Source organism: Schistocerca nitens, chromosome 7, assembly GCF_023898315.1.
Source record: "Schistocerca nitens isolate TAMUIC-IGC-003100 chromosome 7, iqSchNite1.1, whole genome shotgun sequence".
Lineage (NCBI taxonomy): Eukaryota > Metazoa > Arthropoda > Insecta > Orthoptera > Acrididae > Schistocerca > Schistocerca nitens.
This window is the reverse complement of record NC_064620.1, coordinates 450,785,055-450,802,572: the sequence shown is the minus strand read 5'-3', so window position 1 is coordinate 450,802,572 and position 17,518 is coordinate 450,785,055. Positions and strand designations below refer to the sequence as shown.

General features: G+C 44.7%; 1 protein-coding gene across 1 annotated transcript in view; it reads right to left on the bottom strand.

The window, feature by feature from the left end:
• Positions 1–17,518, bottom strand: part of LOC126195679 (formin-2-like) — a 380,372-nt gene that overhangs the window by 248,253 nt on the left and 114,601 nt on the right. The window contains exon 4 of the mRNA XM_049934306.1: positions 11,277–11,571. Coding sequence (XP_049790263.1) covers positions 11,277–11,571 — 295 coding nt within the window. The remainder of the gene's footprint in view (positions 1–11,276; positions 11,572–17,518) is intronic.

Below are 17,518 nucleotides of genomic sequence, written 5' to 3'. Positions count from 1 at the left end.
CATGATTCCTTTCAGACAGCATACGTATAGCCAAAATTAGAGCGCTTTCGGTACACATTTGATAAAGAAAAGCATGTGGCAGGAAACAGCAACGGCCTTGCCGCAGTGGATACACCGGTTCCCGTGAGATCACCAAAGTTAAGGCTGTTGGGCGTGGCCGGCACTTGGATGGGTGACCATCCAGCCGCCATGCGCTGTTACCATTTTTCGGGGTGTACTCAGACTCGTGATGCCAATTGAGGAGCTACTCGACCGAATAGTAGCGGCTTCGGTCAAGAATATCATCATAACGGCCGGGAGAGCGGTGTGCTGACCCCACGCTCCTCCTATCCGCATCCTCCTCTGAGGATGACACGGCGGTCAGATGGCCCCGGTAGGCCACTCATGGCCTGAAGACGGAGTGTGACCGGAAACAGAGGATAACATGGAAGTGTTGCATAAGGTGCCAAAGGACGAAAGGGAAATTTATGTAGACAGAAAACGGCACCCTGAATTACTGCTGAATGAACGGAATGAGTTTAACTTGAGTGTTTATTCTGATGTATTCAGAAAGCTGGTTTGAACAGCGTCGAGTGCCGCAGCAGCTAGGCGTGCGGACGTGTGTGCTGGCCACCAGCGGCGAGGAGACTGGCCCTAAAGTCGTCGGCACACGGACCGTGCTGTCGAACGTAAGCGTTGAGCGTTCTAAGTTCAACGTGCTGCTGAACGCTCAGAAATAATGCGACTTGTGCATACGATAGTGGGCCCCAACGTGGTATGCGCGATTACAACGCACTCCAGCGGAGTTGAGGGATGTTTCTAGATCGTAAATCACACTGTTTACTAAACGGGCGCGTGTAAAATTCCCACGTTAGCTCTGCTAAAACGCACATTTCCTCCATCGTCGACGAAAAGGAAAGTGCCATGTCCAATCAAAAAAACGGCTCTGAGCACTATGGGACTTAACAACTGAGGTCATCAGTCCCCTAGAACTTAGAACTACTTAAACCTCACTAACATAAGGTCATCACACACATCCATGCCCGAGGCAGGATTCGAACCTGCGACCGTAGCAGTAGCGCGGTTCCAGACTGAAGCGCCTAGAACCGATCGGCCACACCGGCCGGCCATGTCCAATCAATAAGGATACAGGCAAATAAAAGTTCCATTACAAACAGTGCGATACAAGTTTACAATACTTCTCCACGTAAGATAAACATTATTTCATCATTCCTACATTTTAGTAAAACCCCAAGGTCAGTCTTATTTAATCACTGTTCCTACCCAGTGGCAGAATCTTTGCAACATGTGAATTACGAAGCGTAAAAGAAAAAGGAGCAAAATATCTTTATATAAGCAGCACAAGCTTTCCTGTAGATTAAGCCAATCGCCGGCCGGAGTGGCCGTGCGGTTCTAGGCGCTACAGTCTGGAGCCGAGCGACCGCTACGGTCGCAGGTTCGAATCCTGCCTCGGGCATGGATGTGTGAGATGTCCTTAGGTTAGTTACGTTTAATTAGTTCTAAGTTCTAGGCGACTAATGACCTCAGAAGTTAAGTCGCATAGTGCTCAGAGCCATTTGAACCATTAAGCCAATCGAACAAACTCACCCCTCGTAAAAAAGGTGAAATATTTACATAACATCAAATATTACAGTATATACTTATATTAAACTAATAATAAAGCATCAGAACCTAATAAAAAATCAAATGTGAGGGAAAAAATTCGAAAGTTCCAGGACGTGAACAACTGCCCTAGGTTTGTAATTTTTGTAGATATCAGTGACGCTTCTCACTACGGTAAACCAACAACACGTTGCTGATAATAAATCATAGCATGTTACCACTTGCTGAAAACTTTAATCGTAGGTATTTTACTGATTGAAATTTAATCATAACAAATCGTACCAAGAACAATGGGTTTTGGGTGGATCTTCAGTGTGTCGCTGCCTTCAAATAGCATACTCTCATAATATGCAAGTTACTGTAATTATTTTGCCACGAATATGATGTTTCTCATTATTTTATTGGAACGAATCACACAGTTAACAACAGGTTTTCCAGAGATTCTCAATTTGCTGGTGCTCAGAAACGGCATATATAGGTATAGGCTTGAAATGAATGCCAATATGGCGCCTCACAACTCTGTGCTGAAGGCAGATGGCCTGCATGTGACGTTGTGCCATCTCATTGGTCCACGCTCAGACGCACGTTCAGAATATCTGACTTGCTAGATATTGCTCTGCATGTTCGGAAAGACTCCCGAACGTGGTATTCCACGCTATTACGTCAGAAAATCGGCTCGCTCAACATTCTACGTTCTGATGCACGGACCATGTGCCGACGGCTTAATTCCGCAAGCTCCGCCGCGGGAAACAAAAACTTCACACACTGAATCCAGACGCGCAGCTATTGACATTCCATTCCAAATGTGCCATCGATTACTGTTTTGTTAATTTTCTTGCACTTACGGTTATATTTTAGTGTTTTGTCATGCGGAAAGGTTTCGATTTATAGATGTGATGTTAATTTCAAACTTTTATTCTGGTTTTTACACAAAAGTGTGTTATTTACTTTGCCAGGCTAGGAGATTCCCGTTATCTACATCTACATATATTCTCCGCTACCCACCACGGGTGTTTGGCAGAGGGCACAATTCGCGCCAAAGTCATATTCCCCCCCCCCCCCCCCCCTGCCATCTCTGTTCCACTCGTGGATCGCTCGAGGGAAAACGACTGTCTGAATGCCTCAGTACGAGCTCTGATTTCCCTTATCTTTGAATGGTGATCATTGCGCGATTTGAAAGTTGGTGGTAATAATATTTGCGCTACATCCTCGGTGAAGATCGGATTTCTGAATTTAGTGAGCAGCCCCTTCCGTTTAGCGCGCCGTCTATCTGCAAGTGTGTCCCATTTAAAACTTTCTATGACATTTGTAACGTTCTCGCGATTGTACCAGTCACGAATCTTGCCGTTCTTCTTTGGACCTTCTCAATCTCTTGAATCAGACCCAGCTGGTAAGGGTCCCATACAGACGAACAATACTCTAAGACTGGACGAACTAACGTATTGTAAGCTATTTCCTTTGTTGAAGGACTGCATTGCTTCAGTATTCTACCAATAAACCGCAATCTAGAGTTTGCCTTACACGTTGCTTGTGTAATCTGAACATTCCATTTGAGATCATTTCGAATAGTCACACTCAGATACTTGACGGATATTACCGCTTCCGAAGACTGGGCATTTATTTGGTGTACTCTTACATTAATGGGGATTTTCGCTTTGTTATACGCAGTAGGTTACACTCACTAATATTGAGAGATAACTGCCAGTCATTACACCACGCATTTATTTTCTGCAAATCCTCATTGATTTATTCACAATTTTCGTGTGATACTATTTTCCTGTAGACTAAAGCATCATCGGCAAACAGCCTAACTCCGCTGTCAATAACATCAACCAGATCGTTTATGTAAACCGTAAAAACCTATTACGCTGCCCTGGGGTTCACCTGATGTTACGCTTGTTTCTGTTGAAGTCTTCCCATTCAGGACGACATACTACTCTCTGTCTGTTAGAAAACTTTCTATCCAACCGCATATATCATCGGACAGACCGTAAGCGCACACTTTTTGAAGCAAACGACATTGCGGAACTGAGTCGAACGCCTTTCGAAAGTCGAGGAATATGGCATTAACCTGTGAGCCGGTTCTAGAGCCTATTGTATATCATGCACAAAGAGAGCCAGCTGTGTCTCGCATGGCCATTGTTTCCTAAAACCTGCTGGTTTCTGCAGATGAGCTTCTCAGAGTCTGGAAAGGTCATTATGTCTGAATACAAAAGGTGTTCCATGATTCTACAACAAATCGATGTCAGTGAAATTGGCCGGTAATTACGTGCATCCGATTTTCTACCCTTTTTATAGATTGCTATGGCCTGGGCCTTCTTCCAGTCCCGTGGAAGTTTCCGCTATTCCAATGATCTCTGATAGATAATGGATAAGAGTGATGCTGTATTTGTAGCATAGTCAATATGTAATCGTACGGGGATACCGTCTGGGTCAGATGCCTTCCTGGCGTCTAAGGATCTTAACTGTTTTACAATCCCAGATACACTAAACACTATGTCAGCCATTCTTGCGTTTGTTCGATAATTGAAAGGGGGAACGGTGCTGCAGTTCTCTACCGTAAACGAGTTTTTGAAAGCTAGGTTTAGAATTTCGGCCTGCTGTTTATCATCATCAGTTACATTACCCGTACTGTCAGCAAGAGAAGGTATTGAATTATTTCTAGCGTTCACAGATTTTACGTACGACCAAAATTTTTTGGGGTTATTTTTAGAATCTGCAGATAAAATATTGCTTTCAAATTCGTTAAAAGAATCTCTCATTGTCCTTCTGACAGCTGCTTTCATTTCACATAATTTCTGTTTGTCAGCGGGGCAGTGACTACGTTTAAAACGACTGTGCAAAATTCTCTGCTTTCTCAGCAACTTCCTAATATGTTTGTTGTACCAAGGTGGATCCTTTCTCTCCACTATATTTTTGCTAGGCATAAACTTCTCGCTGGTCCCAGCGGAGGTTAGAGTCCTCCCTTGGGCATGGATGTGTGTGTTTGTCCTTAGGATAATTTAGGTTAAGTAGTGTGTAAGCTTAGGGACTGATGACCTAAGCAGTTAAGTCCCATAAGATTTCACACACATTTGAACATTTTTGAACAAATTTCTCTAGCACGTGGTGGACAATACCTTTAAATTCCGACCAAAGATGGTCAATATCTTTGCGTCTCGAGGTGAATGCTTGGAGCTGACTATGAAGATATTCATCAACGACACTTTTTGACATAGAAGCCACAACGACATTATGGTCGCTAATACCTTCTTCTAGATTAACTTCCTCAAAAAGATCAGGTCTGTTTGTCGCCAAGATATCTAATATGTTCCCATCTCGAGTTGGTTTTCTAACCAATTGCTCAAGGTTGTATGTTGAGAGCGCTCCTAGAATAACTTCACACGAATCTTTGCTTCCGTTCCCTTTTGATAAACGTGTAATTTTCCCAGTCAATGGATGCCAGATTAAAGTCTCCACCTACAACTAATGGATAATTTGGATATTTATTTCCTATGTACTCAAGACTTTCCCTGAAACGTTCTGCGACGTTTGTTGCGGATGCTGGTGGTCTTTAAAAACATCCTAATACAATGGTCAATCCTTTTCTGATAGACAGCGTTATCCAGACTGTTTCACAGTGCGACCCAGTATCGACCTCGACTGCGTTTAAACAGGTTTTAACTGCAACACACCACATCCCATAGCATCAGTCCTATCCTTCCTAAACACTGTCCAATCCGAGTTCAAAATTTCACTGCTTTTTTATGTCTGGTTTAAACCAGCTTTCGGTACCTAATACAATATTGGCATTGCTACTGTTTATTTCGGAGAGTAACTCGGGGATCTTGCTACAGACACTTCGACAATTTACTAACATGATATTAAGCATATTTAAATACTTTGGATGACCTGTTTAGGCAAACTGACAATTTTTACAGTTGGCACACCCACATAAGTGACATGAACTGGTAATTTTTCAGGCCAATGGTTTGTTTCCCGTGGGGAGGAACCTAATCAAAAAAAAAAAAAAAAAAAAAAAAAAAAAACCATGTGCACGCCACAAGTACTGTGCTACCCATGCAGCTGTTTCCTGTGTGTAATGCACCCCTTGATCTATCGAGGGGCGTCCTACAATCTTCCACCCCATAGTGTAGTTCGAGTAATCTACAACCATTTTCGTCACACTGTCGACGTAGTCCCTGGTGTAGATTCTCCACGCGACCCCAAACCAGAGGACCCCGGTCCACCCTGGGTACGATGCTGCAGATCGTCAGCTTGGCTTCCACTCCTCGAGAGATGGAGGCCGCCTTCGCCAATTTAGCCAGCCGTCGAAAGGACCCAAGGATTTCCTCGGAACCCCGACGACAGGCATCGCTGGTGCCGACATGTGCAACAGTTTGCACCTGGCTGCACCCCGCACGCTCTTTACAAGTTTCATGTGGATTTTAAGTATGGATCTAATTCTACAAATTGTATATCAGTTCATGTTTTATTGTCAGGCGCTGATTTTGCCACATGGAGTAATTTTAATTAATGACTAATACGAATACTGCATTTTAACTATTAAATTTACGGCACTGGTTACTCATGTACCATAGCAGCAGAGGCCTCTGCTGGTCTCTGCTATTTGTATATTGGACGCATCCGGGCCATATCCAGCAATTACTATGTAGCTAAATAGATATGTTTTATTTTTGATTTTGTGCTATGTATGGCCGATATGCATGGCTATTAATCACGTGAATATTTTTTTTATCTTCCTTATGTATCACTAAGCCCGTTACAAATTTTGCTTCAGCTAATTGAATTTCGTTTTTCAATTTGTAACAGATTGAAGATGGCAGTAGCAGAAACCGGTAATATCAAGAGGGACCTTTACAAATAAAATGCGGTTTACTTTCAGTTAACTTCTGAATAGAAACCGTTCAATCTTCCACACTGGGAGCCGCCGTTGACACCGCCGGCCTGCCACACTGACTGTATTGGGGACTTAACAGTAATTTCAAACTGATCTGCAATTACAAGGAGAACTCCCCATCGCACTCACCTCAGGTTTAGTGGTACAATGGCCCAGTGGGTACCCGTCAGAAACTGGACACAGATGAAGCATGAAACAGAAAGGTGTACTGAAGTGTGAAAAAAGAAGCAAAATCGAAAAAGTGAACGGTCCAAGCTTAAGATGTCCAACATCGAGGGACCTTTACGAACCCAGATGTTGTGGTTGTGTGGTCACCGTGTTCGAATACCAAGCGGGAGATCCATGTTCAAATCTCCCTCGTGTCTCTTTTGTTTCACAAGTTTATCAACTGTCCCTCCGGTCACTGACGTGTCTGTTCTTCTTCTGTAGTCTTGGCAATTGTCATACCATACGTTCATTGGTTGTAGAACATCAGTCATACGGCAAGCATACATTACAGTCGCAAGTAAACGTGATGAATAGTGAGAGCAGGCGAGATGCCGCATAGAACACTGACGGGGATGAAAACAACAAATAGATGGGTAAGATCTGTGTTACAACAAGGGAATTCAAGCATCAAAACTTCCAAAACCGAAAGTAAGACTAAAAACATGTGGCACTTGTGTAGAACAAACAGGAAGTACTTATGTCTCGAGGGCCCTTTCTTACAACGGATGTTACCGAACCATGGAGACACAAGTCTGAATTGTAGCGAACAGACGCATCATTAAGCGGACGGAAAGTTCATAATTTTTGAAAAAAAAAAATTGGGGCACGAGGGAGGTTTGAACAAGGACCTCCCTCTTCGCAGTCCAACACCGTAACCCCATAACTCCGATACCCTTTCTAGTTAAAATGGTCGATGTTCCACTTCTTGAGCTGGGACTGTTCACCGTTTCTATTTTGCTTCTTTTTTCGTAATTCAGTATACCTTCTTCCTGTTTTCATGGTTCATTTGTGCTTAGTTTTTGACGGGCTACCCACTGGGCCATTTTACCACTAAGTCTGAGTGGTGTGCTATGGGGAGTTCCCTCGTTAGCTGCTGGCGACAGTCATTGGTGCCGCCAGTGACTGATTCTGCCACCACTTCAGCCTTCACCTGCGATACTATGGTGAAACTGAGCCGTAACCACGAGACGTTGTGTAGGGATATACAGTATTTCACAATTATTCGGTTACTTCTAGCTTCATTCTGAAGGCGTGCATTTTTAACGCCAATGAACAGTCTGCTTTCATCTGTAACCACAAGTGTGACTTCTTTCCATTCTGTTGTACTATCCGTTTTCTATTAACATTGCCACAACCACTGGCAATTCGCAGTTACAATTAAAGCAACTGCGCGATTATTAACATCCCCCCCCCCCACGACCCCTACGGGAAATATCTACATCTACATGGATACTCTGCAAATGACATTTATGTACCTGGCAGAGGGCTCATCAAACTACCTTCACAATTCTCTATTATTCCAATCTCGGAAAGAACCAACACCTACATCTTTCCGTATGAGCTCTGATTTCCCTTATTTTATCTTGGTGATCGTTTCTCCATATGTAGCTCGGTGTCAACAAAATATTTTCGCATTCGACGGAGAAAGTCGATGATGGGAATTTCGTGAGAAGATTCAGTCGCAACGAAAAACGCCTTCGTTTTAATGATGTCCAGCCCAGATCTTGTATCATTTCTGTGACACTCTCTACCATATTTAGCAATAATAAAAAAAGTGCTGCCCTTCTTTGAACTTTTTCGATGTACTCCGTCAGCCCCATCTGGTAAGGATCCCACACAGCGCAGCAGTATTCTAAAAGAGGACGGACAAGAGCAGTGTAGGCAGTCTCCTCAGATCTGTTACATTTTCCATGCCAATAAAACGCACTCTTTGGTTAGCCTTCCCCACAACATTTTCTATGTATTCCTGCCTATTTAAGTTATTCGCAATTGTACTACCTAGGTATTTAGTTGAATTTACGGCTTCTAGATTAGACTGATTTATCGTGTAACCGAAGTTTAACGAGTTCGTTTTAGCACTCATGTGGATGACCTCACACGTTTCGTTATTTAGGATAAACCGCCGCTTTTCGCACCATTCAATTATTTTTTCTAAATCGTTTTGCAGTTTGTTTTGATCTTCTGATGACTATTAGTCGATAAACGACAGCGTCATCTGCAAACAACAGAAGAAGGCTGCTTAGATTGTCTCCCAAATTGTTTATATAGACAAGGAGCAGCAAAGGGCCTATAACACTACCTTGTGGAACGCCAGAAATCACTTCTGTTTTACTCGATGACTTTCCGTCAATTACTACGAGCAGTAACCTCTCTGACAGGAAATCACAAGTCCAGTCACATAACTGAGACGATATTCAATGAGCACGCAATTTCACTACAAGCCGCTTGTGTGCTACAGTGTCAAAAGCCTTCCGGAAATCCGGAAATACGGAATCGATACGAAATCCCTTGTCAATAGCATTCAACACTTCATGCGAATAAAGAGCTAGTTGTGTTTCACAGGAACGATGTTTTCTAAACCCAAGTTGAGTGTGTGTCAAGGCTTTATCATATTAACGTTGCCACTGCGCCGCATTTGTTTTATCAATAATTTTATCGGAATCAATCACAGTAATTGTGTAATGTGTCTCATTTGGCTGTCGTTAAGTTTCGACACTCATGATTTTGGAGGGCAACGTACACTACTGGCCATTAAAATTGCTACACCAAGAAGAAATGCGGATGATAAATGGGTATTCATTGGACAAATAGAACTGACATGTGATTACATTTTCACACAATTTGGGTGCATAGATCCTGAGTAATCAGTACCCAGAACAACCACATTTGCCCATAATAACGGACTTGATATACCTGGGCATTGAATTCAAATGGCTCTGAGCACTATGGGACTTAACATATATGGTCATCAGTCCCCTAGAACGTAGAATTACTTAAACCTAACTAACCTAGGGACAGCACACAACACCCAGTCATCACGAGGCAGAGAAAATCCCTGACCCCGCCGGGAATCGAACCCGGGAACCCGGGCGTGGGAAGCGAGAAAGCTACCGCACGACCACGAGCTGCGGACGAGCATTGAGTCAAACAGACCTTGGATGGCGGGTACAGGTACAGCTGCCCATGCAGATTCAACACGATACCACAGTTCATCAAGAGTAGTGACTGGTGTATTGTGACGGGCCAGTTGCTCGGCCACCATTGACCAGACGATTTCAATTGGTGAGAGATCTGGAGAATGTGCTGGCCAGGGCAGCAGTCGAACATTTTCTGTATCCAGAAAGGCCCGTACAGGACCTGCAACATGCGGTCGTGCATTATCCTGCTGAAATATAGGGTTTGGGAGGGATCGAATGAAGGGTAGAGCCACGGGTCGTAACACATCTGAAATGTAACGTCCACTGTTCAAAGTGCCATCAATGGGAACAAGAGGTGACCGAGACGTGTAACCAATGGCACCCCCTACCATCACGCCGGGTGATACGCCAGTATGGCGATGACGAATACACGCTTCCAATGTGCGTTCACCGCGATGTCACCAAACACGGATGCGACCATCATGATGCTGTAAACAGAACCTGGATTCATACGAAAAAATGACGTTTTGCCATTCGTGCACCCAGGTTCGTCGTTGAGTACACCATCGCTGGCGCTCCTGTCTGTGATGCAGCGTCAAGGGTAAGCGCAGCCATGGTCAACGTGCTGATAGTCCATGCTGCTGCAATCGTCGTCGAACATCTGTTGACTCAGGGATCGAGACGTGGCTGCACGATCCGTTACAGCCATGCGGGTAAGATGCCTGTCATCTCGACTGCTAGTGATACTAGGTCGTTGGGATCCAGCACGGCGTTCCGTATTACCCTCCTGAACCCACCGATTCCATATTCTGCTAACAGTCATTGGATCTCGACCAACGCGAGCAGCAATGTCGCGATACGATAAACCGCAATCGCGATACTCTCCAATCCGACCTTTATCAAAGTCGGAAACGTGACGGTACGCATTTCTCCTCCTTACACGAGGCATCACAACAACGTTTCACCAGGCAACGCCGGTCAACTGCTGTTTGTGTATGAGAAATCGGTTGGTAACTTTTCTCATGTCAGCACGTTGTAGGTGTCGCCACCGGCGCCAGTTAAATTTCGCGTCTGTAGCACGTCATCTTCGTGGTGTAGGAATTTTAATGGCCAGTAGTGTAGGTGTGTTTCACAGGAACGATGTTTTCTAAACCCATGTTGAGTGTGTGTCAAGGCCTTATCATATTAATGTTGCCACTGCGTCGAATTTCTCTTATCAATAATTTCATCGGAATCAGTCACAGTAATTGTGTTACGTGTCATTTGGTTCAAAATGGCTCTGAGCACTATGGGACTCAACTGCTGTGGTCATTAGTCCCCTAGAACTTAGAACTACTTAAACCTAACTAACCTAAGGACATCACACACATCCATGCCCGAGGCAGGATTCGAACCTGCGACCGTAGCAGTCTCACGGTTCCGGACTGCGCGCCTAGAACCGCGAGACCACCGCGGCCGGCGTGTCATTTGGTTGTCGTTAAGTTGCCCCATTCATGATTTTGGAGGGCAACGTAATAGCCTTGCGATACCCGCTAGGCGCACCTTGCAGTTTAAAAACCAGCCACCTTGTAAATGGAATGGAATCGCCCAGCGTTGACGACAAGAATGCGTTCGTGTGGAGGCGCGACAAAATTTTGCGCGAGACTTACCCGTCTGGGGCGCAGGTGGCGGCGGTGCCGGAACTGGCGCCAGCTCCACTTTGCGGTGGCGGACCAGGGTGAAGGAGGCGGCCGGCTGCGTCTGTTGCTGCGGCTGCTGCTGCGTCGCCTCCTGCGGCATCCCGGCGGCTGCGGCTGCGGCGAGCGCGTCGACGCTGCCGGCGCGCCTGGCGCAGCCCGGCGTCGTGGCGCCGCTGGAGCCGTCCTCCGTCAGCGTCAGCGTCACCTCGTCCGGGTCCACCACCGACGCGGACAGCGACACCGCGTCGCTCGCCGCCGCGGCCGCCTGCACAGTGCGAGGGCGGCCTTCAGCACTCGCTGTGCTCTCCAGCGTGCGCAACGGAGTAGAGTGGCTGATTTCCCCCACTGGCTGCTGATCGCTCTACTTCCAATGTCAACATCTACATCTACATCCAAACTCCGCTAGGCACCTGACGGTGTGTGGCGGAGGGTAACTTGAATACATCTATCGGTTCTCCCTTCTATTCCAGTCTCGTACAGTTCGTGGAAAGAAAGATTGTCGGTATGCCTCTGTGTGGGCTCTATTCTCTCTGATTCTGTGTTATCGGTAGCTACGATCCCACTGCTTAGGTTGACACTACGACAGACACCGACGACACCGCCCTCTACCCGGTGCTGGAGAGCTCTACGAGCATCGCTACAGATTCTCCAAATTTCATCAGGTGCAGCCAGCTAGGACACTTCACTTCAGCATCGCACCTACGTACAAAGTTATGTAATCGTTTATCACCTTGTTTTTGCACCAGTACACCACATTCTTGCAGTACCGACTTTTATTACCTTTTCCCGCTCCTTCCAACAAGCCGCCTCCCAGACCGGATACAAAATATTTTATCCTCATGGTCTCTTCGCGACATATACGTAGGATGAGCAATATACTGCTTGACTCCTCGGTGAAGGTATGTTCTCGCAACTTCAACAATAGCACGTACCGAGCTACTGAGCGCCTCTCTTGCAGAGTCTTCCACTGGAGTTTATCTATCATCTCCGTGACGCTTTCGCGATTACTAAATGATCCTGTAACGAAGCGCGCTGCTCTCCGCTGGATCTTCTCTATCTCTTCTATCAACCCTATCTGGTACGGATCCCACACCGGTGAGCAGTATTCAAACAGTGGGCGAACAAGTGTACTGTAACTTACTTCCTTTGTTTTCGGATTGCATTTCCTTAGGATTCTTCCAATGAATCTCAGTCTGGCATCTACTTTACCGACGATTAATTTTTTATGTTCATTCCATTTTAAAAGGGAAGCAGTGGTTGGGAAGGGAGTGCAACAGGGTTGTAACCTCTCCCCGAAGTTATTCAATCTGTGTATTGAGCAAGCAGTAAAGGAAACAAAAGAAAAATTTGGAGTAGGAATTAAAATCCATGGAGAAGAAATAAAAATTTTGAGGTTCGCCATGACATTGTAATTCTGTCAGAGACAGTAAAGGACTTGGAAGAGCAGTTGAACGGAATGGACAGTGTCTTGAAGGGAGGATATGAGATGAACATCAACAAAAACAAAACGAGGATAATGGAATGTAGTCGAATTAAGTCGAGTGATGCTGAGGGAACTAGATTAGGAAATGAGACACTTAAAGTAGTAAAGGTGTTTTTCTATTTGGGGAGCAAAATAACTGACGATGGTCGAAGTAGAGAGGATATAAAATGTACACTGGCAATGGCAAGGAAAGCGTTTCTGAAGAAGAGGAATTTGTTAGCATCGAGTATAGATTTAACTGTCAGGAAGTCGTTTTTGAAAGTATTTGCATGGAGTGTAGCCATGTATGGAAGTGAAACGTGAACGATAAATAGTTTGAACAAGAAGAGAATAGAAGCTTTCGAAATGTGGTGCTACAGAAGAATGCTGAAGATTAGATGGGTAGACCACATAACTAATGCTGAGGTATTGAATTGGTAGGGCATATTCTGAGGCATCAAGGGATCACCAATTTAGTATTGGAGGTCAGCGTGGAGGGTATAAATCGTAGAGGGAAACCAAGAGATGAATACACTGAACAGATTCAGAAGGATGTAGGTTGCAGTAGGTACTGTGAGATGAAGAAGCTTGCACAGGATAGAGTAGCATGGAGAGCTGCATCAAACCAGTCTCTGGACTGAAGACCACAACAAAAAAAATGGCTCTGAGCACTATGGGACTTAACTTCTGAGGTCATCAGTCCCCTAGAACGTAGAACTACTTAAACCTAACTAACCTAAGGACATCACACACATCCATGCCCGAGGCAGGATTCGAACCTGCGACCGTAGCGGTCGCGCGGTTCCAGACTGTAGCGCCTAGAACCGCCCGGCCACCCTGGCCAGCGAAGACCACAACAACAACAACCATTTTAAACCACTCCTAACGCCTACTCCCAGATAATTTATGGAATTAACTGCTTCCAATTGCTGACCTGCTATATTGTAGCTCAATGATAAACGATCTTTCTTTCTATGTAATCGTAGCACATTACACTTGCCTAAATTGAGATTAAATTGCCATTCCCTGCACCATGCGTCAATTCATTGCAGATCCTCCTGCATTTCAGTACAATTTTCCATTGTTACAACTCTCGATATACTACAGCATCATCCGCAAAAAGCCTCATGAACTTCCGTTGTTATATATATATATATATATATATATATATATATATATATATATATATGTGTGTGTGTGTGTGTGTGTGTGTGTGTGTGTGTGTGTGTGTGTTGTGAACAGCAACGGTCCTACGACACTCCCCTGCGCCACACCTGAAATCACTCTTACTTCGGAAGACTTCTCTCCATTGAGAATGACCTGCTGCGTTCTGTTATCTAGGAACTCTTCAATCCAATCACACAATTGGTCTGACAGTCTTTGTTCATTAAACGACTGTGGGGAACTGTATCGGACGCCTTGCGGAAGTCAAGAAACGCGGCATCTACCTGGGAACCCGTGTCTATGGCCCTCCGAGTCTCGTGGACAAATAGCGCGAGCTGGGTTTCACACGATCGTCTATTTCGAAACCCGACATCAGGTTGCGTCGCTCAGCCAATAGTTAAAATGCGGTTACAAGGAATGGCCCGCCTTACAAAATAAAAGAATGGAGCATCGGCACTAAGCAACTACCTTTAATACACGGTCCAGCCACATTAATGTGACCACGCCTCGACGTTGACGTGCAATGACCACTCACAGACGGCAGGTGGCAGCACTGGCAGTCGAGTGTATGTAAAGAGTACTGGGGGTACGCGGAAAAACAGTGTAATTATGTTGTGTGGAAATGGAGCGGCATCTTCATTGGCTTTCGGGCCAAAAGTGGAAACATTCCCGAAACGTGTAAGTTTATGAACTGCTCGCGTGCCGCCATGGTTAAAGTATACCGTGCATGACGCTATCCAAAACCGGCGCTGAGGCAACTCTAGTGCATTACAGGCCACAGAAGATAGGGGCGAACTACTGCTTTGGAGATGTGTGAGCTGTGGCGGGGTTGCTGGCGTCACCTTTAGAGCTCCTGGCGCCACTAGACTGATCTGTCGCGTGATGTCCCTCTGGTTTGAGACCATTAAGATCTATGCTCGATATTGTTGTGGTTGGGCCCATAACCCAGAGGTCGTGGATCGAAATCGCGCTCTGCTACCACCCCCCAACTCGCCACGCCAAAACACGCCTCCTCCCCATCAAGATCTTAGTGGCCTCAAACCAGAGGGACATCCCCCCGACAGATCGAGCTTGTGGCGCCAGGAACTGGAAAGGCGACGCCAGCAACACCACCACGGCTCAGTGTGTACAGGCGAATAGACATGCAACTGTCTAGCAACTGACCACTCAGATGAACGAAGGGGCTACCAACAGTGTCTCCCCACTGATTGTTGCTGCATATAGGGCCTCCGCAGCAGGTGCCTATTTCATGCACCAACGCTGACGCCGCTTTCACACTATACGGTTTTGACCGTACGGCAAAAAGCCGTACGGCTGTAGGTGTGAAGAAATGTATGGCGCCTTTCACATTATACGGCGACGGCAAAATGCCGCTGCCGTGCCGTGCTGCAGCCGTGTCTTGCCACTACAACAGACGGTCGCCGTACGGCAAGTTCGACAACAGTGGCCTACGTGACTAAGTGCATGCTTTCACACTGGACGGTTTTGAGCCGTACGGCGTCGACTAGTTCGTTGTAGTGTCGTTTTATTCATTTGTGTTTATTCTTGTTTACTGAAAAGTGTAGAAGAATGGATGAAATTGATACTGAACTTTTGATAACCTTGGTGGAAGTAAGACCTGTTCTGTGGGACAAAACTCTAGATGCGTATAGAGATCGTATTGCTACAAAGAATGCTTGGCGGGAAGTTTGCGTAGCACTGAAGCAAGATTTTGATGAGATGGAAGACAAAGATAAAAATGCGTTTGGTAAGTATTTATTTAATATATTAATATTACATTTAATACGTTTTAAACAGTTTTTATTTAACGTTATAAATTTTATTCTAAAAGTAAATCGTTTGTTTATAAGTAAATTACTGCTACCAGTCACGTTTTTTTTGTTTTGTTTATATTTTGCACGACGCGTTTCGGGAAATAATTCCCATCCTTAAGTGCGTTTTTCTCTAAGTTTTCATCATGTGTGGTGTCTTTTTATGTGTCAGGTCTTGCATTCTGTTTTCTTTACTGTAATTTATAAGAGAAACACGCACAAGACCTCACAAATAAAAAAACACTACACATAATGAAAACTTAGAGAAAAAAACGCACTTGAAGATCGGAATTATTTCCCGAAACGCGTCGTACAAAATATAAACAAAACGATTAAAAACGTGAGTGGTAGCAGTAATTTATTTATAAAGAAAACTATTTACTATACAGTCGCAGGCTTTCACAAACAATCTACAAAAAGGAAAAGGCTTGTTAATTTATATCTTTGACATCTGCCATGACACGCTTCCAGCATTTGTCATAAAATATTTACAAAGAGTGTTCCTTATGGCGTTGGCTGTCAGTCCTCCTCTTATGTTGGCATCTTGGGCTAAGTCTTCCAAACCAGTGAAGGATGTGGTGTCTTCAATTATAAATCCATCTCTCTGACGTACAAAATTGTGTAAAACAATGCAAGCTTTAACCATTTTTACTGCAAAATCTGGATGAACATTTAAAGGTCGGTGAAACAACCGCCACTTATTGGTGAGGATGCCAAAAGCACATTCCACATACCTCCTTGCTCTGCACAAACGGTAATTAAATACACGTTTCTCAACTGTCAAGTTTGTTCCCCCAAAAGGCCGGAGCAAATGCGTGTGTAGGCCAAATGCTGCGTCTCCCACGAAGAAGTAGGGTACTTTTGGACCTTCCGTACCAGGCAGACATTGGACGTCTGGAAATTCCAGGGAATTACTTTCTATTGACTTCCATAAACTGGACCGTCTGAACACTGAAGAGTCACAGTCTTTGCCATAACTTCCTACGTCGACATAAATGAACCTGTAGTTGGAATCCGCTACAGCCATCAGAACCACAGAAAAGTATTCTTTGTAATTGAAGTACATTGATCCGCTATTAAATGGGGCAGTAAGACGGATATGTTTTCCATCCACCGCTCCTAAGCAGTGGGGGAAATTAGCAGTACGTTCAAATCCAGCCGCTATTGATTCCCATACCTCTTTGGTCGGTCTTTGTATACATTCTTCCCGCAGTGATGACCAAATTGCTGTGCATACATCATTAACCACTTTACTTGCTGTAGAAATCCCAATTCTGTACTGGAAATGTAAGTCAGTGAAGGAACAACCGCTTGCCAGATACCTGAACAAAACGAAAAAAAATCAGTGACATTTAGTTTGCAGTGGACATTTTTTGTTACAGTTTTGCTTTTTTCTATACAAAATTAAAATGTTTTCATACAGTTTTGTTTTCTTTTGATGTAGGTATAGAAGTAATACGGAGGTGGACCAATCTACGAGACTCCTTTGTGAAGTCAAACATAAAAATTCAAGCTGCGAAAAAAAGTGGCTCAGCAGCAAAGAAAATGAAAAAGTATGTATATTCTGATCAGCTGCAGTTTCTAAAAAAGCTGTATGATGCTCGAGAGACGGAGGACAGTTTTCAATCGGAACGCACCGCCAGACTGGAAGAAGATATAGAAACGCAGGGCTCCGTCGAAAATACTGAGAATGTTTCTGGGCCATTTGATACAGCACCCACACAACAAACATCCAAAAGCGAGTGCCATACAAACAGAAAACATAGAAAACCTGA